General features: G+C 32.8%; 1 protein-coding gene across 12 annotated transcripts; it reads right to left on the minus strand.

Moving 5' to 3' along the window:
- Positions 1-2,851: 2,851 nt before the first annotated feature.
- On the minus strand, positions 2,852-7,354 carry LOC145823021 (homocysteine S-methyltransferase 1-like). 12 transcript variants are annotated; one of them, XM_082921827.1, is made up of 7 exons: positions 7,108-7,348; positions 6,637-6,991; positions 6,186-6,256; positions 4,398-4,603; positions 4,127-4,256; positions 3,452-3,663; positions 2,852-3,365 (listed from the first exon to the last, which is right to left on the minus strand). In XM_082921827.1, exons 3-6 carry the CDS (start codon positions 6,195-6,197, stop codon positions 3,643-3,645), a joined length of 369 nt encoding a protein of 122 aa, XP_082777953.1. In that variant the 5' UTR covers positions 6,198-6,256; positions 6,637-6,991; positions 7,108-7,348; the 3' UTR covers positions 2,852-3,365; positions 3,452-3,642. The 12 variants fall into 12 exon arrangements, with proteins under 12 accessions (XP_082777953.1, XP_082777958.1, XP_082777955.1 ...); XM_082921832.1 differs by having other exon boundaries at positions 6,186-6,259; positions 6,923-6,991; positions 7,108-7,344; XM_082921829.1 differs by having other exon boundaries at positions 6,186-6,259; positions 7,108-7,344.
- Positions 7,355-8,603: the final 1,249 nt, after the last annotated feature.

Raw genomic sequence — 8,603 nt, forward strand, 5'->3', positions numbered from 1 at the left:
TAGTGCTTGTTAGGTCATGGCTGAGATGGTCACGTTGCTTCCTAATTTTTTCTCCAACAACGCAGGCACTAAGCTTCTCTCTTCCATTTTCTTTCTCTAGGAAGTGGGTGGACAAATTCAATTTTGAATAATAGCTTGCTTGTTTTTGGTTTTACCAACAAAATTTTTTTTTTGAAAAAATTCTATTTTTTTATTTTTCATATTTTTATTAAATTTTTTTAATATTTTAAGAATTTTTTTTTAATTTTTAAACACACCTAACATATATACACATAAAAAGTATAATTTTTGTGAAAAAAAATCTTTTAAAAATTCACTAAATATAAAAAATATTTAAAAAAACGAGAATTCAGTATATATTTCATATTTTTATGTATTTATTAATTCTTAAAAAAAAATTAATTTTTTTTTTACTTTTTAGATACATTTAAGTAAGGTGCATCTAAAAAAATTAAAAAATGCTTAAAATTTTAAAAATATTTACTAAAAACAAAAAAATACGAAAAATAAAAAACTTAATTTTTGAAAAATTTAATTCAAAAAAGTCAAACCAAACACACACGATTTATCCTTTTTTTATATCACTTTTAGAATATCATATTATGTGTCAATACATTATTAATATTAATACATAAAAATAATATAAAAAGATGGTACTTATATTACTCAATTTTTTTTTAAGTACTACGGAAAGTAATATAGTGTTAGTTTAGTGGTGTTTTGGAAAGTTGGTAAAAAATTAATTTTTTAATTTTTTGATTTTTTTCGTAACTTTTTTTGACTAAAAAAATTAAAAAGTCAAAAAACTAACTTTTTTTTTTTTTTTTTTTTTTTTTTTGCTCCTTCCCAAAGTACCCCTCAATTTGACTATCCATTAACAAACTACATCCACCACCGACCCCTCAAAAGAACAGCAACCCCACCATCATAAATGGAATGCCTTTTTAACGTTAATTTGTTTTTTTTCCAAGATAGCACATAAATGAATAAGCAAACAGGGAAGCCCAAAACCACGTAGTATATTTGACTATCTTGATTGAGAGAGAGAGAAGGGTAGGAGTTGCCTTCAATTTCACTGACTTGTACCTTTGGACACATTACTTCAAACACATGTTTAGCACAATCTTTCCACACTATTCAGAGATCATGCATAAGTTTGTTGAACAAAGACTTTCTTTGCAATTTCGTCGGCTGTAATGTTTTGTCTTTTTTAAGTGGTATCAATAGCATTGCCGTGGCAATGTGACAAACATATCATGACCTTTGATTTCTATCAGACTAATATGAGATCTTTGAGAGTTTGCAAAAATCAACCGTGGTGATGAATTTGTGGCATTGCCTATGGTTTCATTAAAAAAATTTTGAGAAGAAAGAGACTAATAATGATTGTGCAGGCAAGAGTGTGTGAAGTCAAGGTTGGAGGAAATGTGTGAGTATATATTATTCTTACCAGTAGTACTCCAAACAAGTACTAATCTAACTGCATGCAGCTAGATTCCTGCAAGCATGTGAGAAAAATACTCCCACGGCTTTGAAAGAATAGTTTGGATCATGTGGTGAAAAAAAAAAAAAAAAAAAATTTTGAGATTAAGGAAATAGTGATGTTATTTACGTATAAAAATTAAATTTATTTTAAAATTTAATGATATGATAATCTATTAAAATATTTAAATCAACTCTTACTCTTATATTTTTTTTAATTATCAATCAATAATCATTTCACTTACACATTATTAAATTTAAAAAATGAACTTATATAAAAAATAGGAGAGGGTGGGAGATAGAGCCAACCATGAAGGCAAGTGATTAGGACGGCCTTGGGCCTCTAAATAATTTTAGGGATAAAGACATTTTTAGTCTCTAAAATATAGATTTTTTATTTATTTATTTTAGTATCTTAAGTTTTAATTTTGTCATTTTAGCCCTCAAAATTATTAATTTAAGTTAATTTGATCCTAAGTTTAACGTCTGTCAACTTTAGAGACCAAAAGTATCTTTCACTAAAAGATAAAATATTTCTGTTATCCATGTAAACGAACGTTAGATTTTGGACTAAATTAACTCAAATTGACAATTTTTAAGACCAAAATGACAAAATTAAAACTTGAGAGACGAAAATGACCAAGAACGCATAGTTTAAGGATTAAAGCTGTCTTTTATCCTAATTTTAGTGTTTACTCAAAAGGGTAATATTATGGTGTGCACCCCTAAAAATGTACGTACCATATGCATCCACTACAAAAAAATTGATTTTTTGCGACGGTAAAACGCCGTCGCAAATACTCCAAACGCCGTCTCAAAAGGTTTTTTGCGACGGTAAATGACTTTTTGCGACGGCAAGAGGGGGGTCGCAACAAAGGGGGTTGCAAAAGGGTTTTAGCGACGGCATAACGCCGTCGCCTTTTGTTTGCGATGGCAAAATGCCTTTTTTGCGACGGAAAAATTCTGTCGCAAATAACGTGTGAAAATCTAAGTTTTTTGAGACGGCACTGTGTTGCCGTCGCTAAAAAGGTTTTTTGCGACGGAAAAAATACCGTCGCTAAAAGTTTATTTGAGACAGCACCTAATGCCATCGCTAAAGGACTATTGGCGACGGCAATAACACCGTCGCTAAAGGCCCTACTTTCCAACCAATTCCCCTGTCTTTTGCGACAGTAAAGCTGCCGTCGCAAAAAACCCTAATTCAATTTTCTTTTTGAGACGGTGTGTGTGCTGCCGTCTCAAAAAAAAAAAAACTATATTAAAATTATTAAAAATATGAAAATAACCTGTATTAAATGAAAAAAACTATAAAAAAAAAACCGATAATTACATAATAATATAAATACATACATAAACAAAAGTTGGCACATAATAAAAATTCATAATATTGTTCCATTCATAACAATACATAAATAAAAATTCATAACAATAAAAATTATCCCACTATTTAAAATCTGATATTTAAAGAAGGCTACTAATCAATTGTAATCTGGCTCAACCTAAAGAACAGAATAATACACCATATCAGAAACTACAATTGTTTTTGCTTACATGATAGCAATGTGTTCCACTCTGCCGGGAACAACAAATAAATCAAATTGATATTTAAAGAAGGCTACTAATCCATACACAAAGAATCAATTCAATCTATGCAAATTACAATTGCCCTTCATTTTCTGATGCCTAGTCTGAATCTTTAGATTTAAACATTCATTCATCCCCTGATGGTTCAGCAAAAGTTCATCTGAGTTTAAGAATAGACGGTTGGCAGATTTAGATATTGTCTGTGCAATATCCCGTGCAACTTCAATTTTCCTGAGTGTAAGAAATGACTGATTTTTGGAAATGGTTTCGCCAATCAGTTGAGCACTCTTGGCTTCACCCTGGATATAAAATATTTTTGACAACAATATGAGAGAAAGAGAGCTCATATAAACATATGGATGAAGTTGAAAAGCACTTCTCTCACCTGGGCTCTAATAATAGCACTTCTCTTGTCCTGCTCGCTTTCTCAACAACAAACTTGGCCCTCTCAGCTTCTTCTACAGCAATTTATTTTGCTTCAATTGCAGCTGTAAACTCCTTCCCAAAAGGTAAGCCTGTGATAGACACATCGTCCAAGGCAATGTTGAATGAGGCTGCTCTCTGTGTCAATATTTTTCAAATTTCCCGACTAACAGCCTGTAAACAACAAATCAACAATTTAGTTGGAGAAAAAAAATAATCTACTGAGTTTTTAATGGACAATCCGAAGAAAGTTGTGAAAAGAAAAGAAAAAGGTACGAAAAGTGTATGAAATAGAATTTTTTTTTCTACAAATTCATGATTCACACACAACATTAGGCTATTCCACAAGAGAAGGCAGTGAGAAAGCAAAAGGGCAAAATCTACTAAAGCAAGTTCAGGTAAAAAGACTTGTCTTTTTTTATAGGATTTATTCGAAGAGTGCTGGCCATGGTGAAGAGTCAAATTTCTGATAAGTAACACAAGCACAAATCTAGCTGTCTACTTTAAAAAGCACAGCCCTGCGAATACTATCTTTAGCATAAAAAACACTTCCATTAATCAACAAAAAATCAAGATGTCAAACACAAGAAAGGATCCCAATCAGAAAGCACTTACAACTATTGATGGAAGTGCATACCTGAGCTTCTAGTTTATTGGGTATGGTCTCAAAGGCAAGCAAATCTGGACCAGCTTCGACAAGAACTTGCAATCTACGTCGATGAAAATCCTTCAACTTATCCAAATCCACATTAGGTCCATAACACCCACTGAATGCAAAAGAAGTTACTTGTTTGAGTGTACAAAGCAAAATATTTCTAACGAAACCACAAAGAATAAAGATTATTGATGATGGCACAAGTGATCTACTACATATATTCTGGAGATAATGGCAAAATTCTAGTGTATACCTGTACTCTGAACCATCGGCAAGATAAGCTCCATAGCTCCCAATGGAGGCTGCAACCAAAGCCCTGTTATAGCTATGTCCGGAAATTCTTTTCTTGGCATCCCAAAACTTATCACGTGCTTCAACAGCTAGTTTGACGCTCTTTTTCAGTAAAAATTCTCCTTCTTCAATGGACAGCCCTTTGGATAGGAATCCAGGAAGGGTAGCCTATAGAAACACCGAAATTAAATATAGCGATTTCAGAATTGGTATTGAAATCATATTATATTCATGGACATGAGCATAACTCTAACAATATAATTTTGGTAATTGGGTCTTAAAACATAATAATTTGGGGTATTGAAATCATATTATATTCATGGACAGTAATACATAACTCTAACAATATGATTTTGGTAATTGGGTCTTAAAACATATTAATTTGGGCTTCTTTGGAAGTCATCTTCTATTTTTGTATAATCTTTCCTCATAAAATCTACTCCTCTGTTTAGAAATTTTTCACCAATTTATACTGGAAGAAATTGGAAATGATCAAATAACATTTTCTCTGAACACGTCGATCATTTCTTCGGATAAAGTTGAAAGCACGTATTAAATGGGCAAAATTTCATAAATAAACAAAACAATAGAACCAGGGCATCTCTAGTTGATCAATCTTTCTCAATAAAACTAATTGTTATTAGACATACCTACGCAGATGTATCCCTCTGTCAGAAAGGACTCCAATATAATGTGTGTGCCAACTTATTGATAACATAGTTTCATCAAAGCAATCAAAAGTGGGTTTACTTTCAAAAGTAAAATAACATATTCATGTGGAAAGTGAATTTTTTTTTTTTTTTTTAAAATTTTTTTAAATACCGTGCAATTGGGATTCCAAAGACCCATTATGCATTATCTCATAAACAAGAAACCTTGCCTCGCCATGAATGCAGTAACCCAATAGCGAAACAATATTTTGATGCTCGATTCCATTTACAGCATCTTCATCTTCAAATTCAAATTTAAAGAGAAAAAAAAAAAATCACATAAGGTGAACAAGAAGCATCACAGGGGTAGCTATATTTTCTCAAGAATCTTGAAGGAATAGTGAATGAGATTTTATTTATAAAGAAGATACCACAGCTCTGTTGGCTTTTTGCAATGGAGTTCTTCAAGTTTTTGTGTCTATAGATCCAGAAACAAAACAGAGACAGCAAAATTCCACAAAGGAGAGTTGAAGCAACAATGAGTGCTATAATGATTTTGCGGCATGTTTCAGGGAGGGTTAAATCTTTGTTTAATAACAATACGATGATTACATTATCTTATCATAATTTATATTTTTCTCATAATATATAATTATTGTATTAATTTAATAGATCTCCCACAACACATGATAAATAAAATGCCATAAAATAATAGAATATTACAACACTATTAATCATTTACCTTAACATAGGTTAATTATTTCTTTTCCACTACTCAAGGGCTTCTCTTACCTTAGCATAGATTAATTATTTCTTTTCCACTACTCAAGGGCCTCTCTCTCCTCTCTCTCTCTTTTTTTTTGGGGGGGGGGAGTTTCCTTGTAATTGTATTACTGTGTTGGGTTGACAACACATTGTCAGTGTGCATTATAGTAATGATTTATCATAATCAATTGCAATGGTGAGCCATGTAAAAACCAGCCCCTACCATAGACTCCAAGGACCTTATTGTCGGGAATAATAACCAAAATCACAGTAAAACAGAGAGAAATGACTAAATAACAATTGAAATAAAGTCAGAAAAGAATGAACCAGCATACATTTCGTGTCATAAAATTGGGAATGGTCCATAAAATTGATATAGTTCGCCTTCACGCCTTCACGCCTGTTACTGCTAAAGAATAATTCTAATAATTAGCAAAAGATAAGGCAATGCATGCATATAAGAAATTATCCACCATAACCTGCAGTGAGTAATTCTAAAGGTTTGATATATGTAGTCACTACATCAATATTACCCTGGTTTAAATCTCACAAATATCATATATCAAAATTTTTGCACAAAATTATGATACTTCTGAATCAATGATAAAAAAAAATTAAACTGGATTTGATAAAAAAAAAAGGTTCAAAATAGTCAAATATAAAAAAGCCATGTCAACCTTTAAAATATTTCAGAGTGAAAAATGATTTTTCTTTCTTTGACAAAAAAACATGAAACAATAAATTATGCAACGATAATAAGCCTCAAATGGTTTCGAATCTACTAACATGTGCATGAACAAGATGTGGTTCAATGTGCAGCTGGAACATTGGAAACACTGTCGTCATAATGTCATTTTGGGACATAAAGCACCCAACTCTACTTTTGTCCCTTTGAACTCGAGAAATAAGATGTGAATGAACACCTCCAACTTGTTTTCAAACAACCGGTTATCTCATAACAAGTATTTCTACTTATCCAAAAGAAATTGATACAGATAACGAGAAACAAGAAGGTTAATCAACAAAAAAATAAAATATAAAGCCTCAGAAATGAAGTGGCATTCATCCTTACAACAGCAATCCACAAGTCTACTGATTTTCTGATATCAGGGTGCAAAGCATAAAACCCTTCAAAAATGACCTAGTCAAAATAAACAGAGAATATTTTCAGGAATCAAATCATCAGATACTTGAACACATATCAGATACTGTTTTATGATAAAACTGTGAATACAAGAAGGAGTGACAGGGTAGCACTTGGTCAGGCCAAGCAACATCGGAAGATCTGCTGCTGCTGCTCCTTCTCCTCCGACGATGCTCCTCTTCCTCCTCCTCCGACGCTGCTCCGACGCCGTCGCCGTCGATCAAGAGAGAGAGATTGGGTAAGAAGAGATTAGGGATTTTCGAGACTGAGATTGGGGATTTTTTGTTTTGGGTGGGGGTGAGGGGGGAAGAGATTAGGGATTTTTGTTTGAGATTGGGGAAGTTTTGTTTGGGTGGGAATGGAAAAAAAAGAGGCGGGAATAAAAATTAAAAAATAATTTTTTTTTTAGGTCAGAAATGAAATTTAAATAATAAAATAACGTTATTTAATTTTTATTTTTTTTTTTTGCGACGAGGGTTGCCGTCGTCAAAAAAAATTATTTTTTGTTAAAATATATCTTTTTTTGTAGTTAATAAAATTTTTTTAATTTTTTTTTTTTTAGTTACTAAGATTGAAAAATTATTTGTTTCATTTTTATTTTAATTAAAAAAAAATATTATTATTTTTTATTTGGTAGAAGTAGGGGTAATATTTTAATAAAAAATATTTTCCACTAAAATAAAAGTTAATTTTCTGTGGTCAATGAAAAATATTTTTTTTGTGACCCATTTTTTTTTGTTATTAAAAATCATGAACTAATTTTTTGTGGTAGAGGAAAGGAAGCGGCAATAGTGGTAAAGGTGGTGGATAAGAGATGATGGTGGTGGTGGTGGTGGTGATGGCGAAGGAGATTAGTGGTGAAGTTGTTGTAGTAGTAAAGTATATGGAGTAGTAGGGGTGAAGGAGAGGTAATGGTAGTAGTAATGGCAGTAGTGGTAATGGTGGTAGTGGAGTAGAGGCAATGGTAGTAGTAATGGTAGTCGTAGAGGTGAAATGGCGACAGTGGCAGTAATGGTGGTAGTGGAATGGTGTTTGCAGTAGTGGTGAAGGTGGTAAAGGAGATGGGTGGTGTGAGAGAGAGAGATGAGTGAGAGACAGATAGAGGAGAGAAACAGAAAGAGAGAGACAGAGTGATGAGCGAGAGAGAGACAAAGTGGTCGCTAAAAGTGCATTTTCTTGTAATGGATAGATAAATCGAGAGAGAGCTCAGTAAATAGAGAAGACGGAAGGGAGAGAGTGAGCAACACAAATACAGTAGGGAAGGGAGAGAGAGAAAGAGAAGAGAGAGAAAGGGAAAGAGAGACAAAAAGATAAAGAGATAGAGAGTGAGAGACAAAAAAAGAGACAGAGAGAGAAGAGAGATAACGAGAGAGACAGATAGAGAGGAGAGATGAGCGAAAGAGACATAGAGAGAATAGAGATGAACGAGAGAGACAGAGAGAGAGATAGAGAGAAAAGAGATGAGCGAGAGAGACATAGAGAGAATAGAGATGAACGAGAGAGACAGAGAGAGATAGAGAGAAAAGAGATGAGCGAGAGAGACAAAGAGAGATGAGAGAGATAGAGAGAAGAGAGATGAGCGAAAAAGACAGGGAGAGAAAAGAGATTA

Source organism: Camellia sinensis, chromosome 3 (genome assembly GCF_055761805.1).
Source record: "Camellia sinensis isolate YWXY chromosome 3, ASM5576180v1, whole genome shotgun sequence".
NCBI lineage: Eukaryota > Viridiplantae > Streptophyta > Magnoliopsida > Ericales > Theaceae > Camellia > Camellia sinensis.

Excerpts from the sequence above, each read along its gene's own strand:
- LOC145823021 (XM_082921824.1), bottom strand. Across the intron at positions 4,257-4,397 it reads GCCGATGGTTCAGAGTACAG|TGGGTGTTATGGACCTAATG; the intron begins GTATACACTAGA and ends TTTTGCATTCAG. Across the intron at positions 3,664-4,126 it reads CCAATAAACTAGAAGCTCAG|GCTGTTAGTCGGGAAATTTG; the intron begins GTATGCACTTCC and ends TGTTGTTTACAG.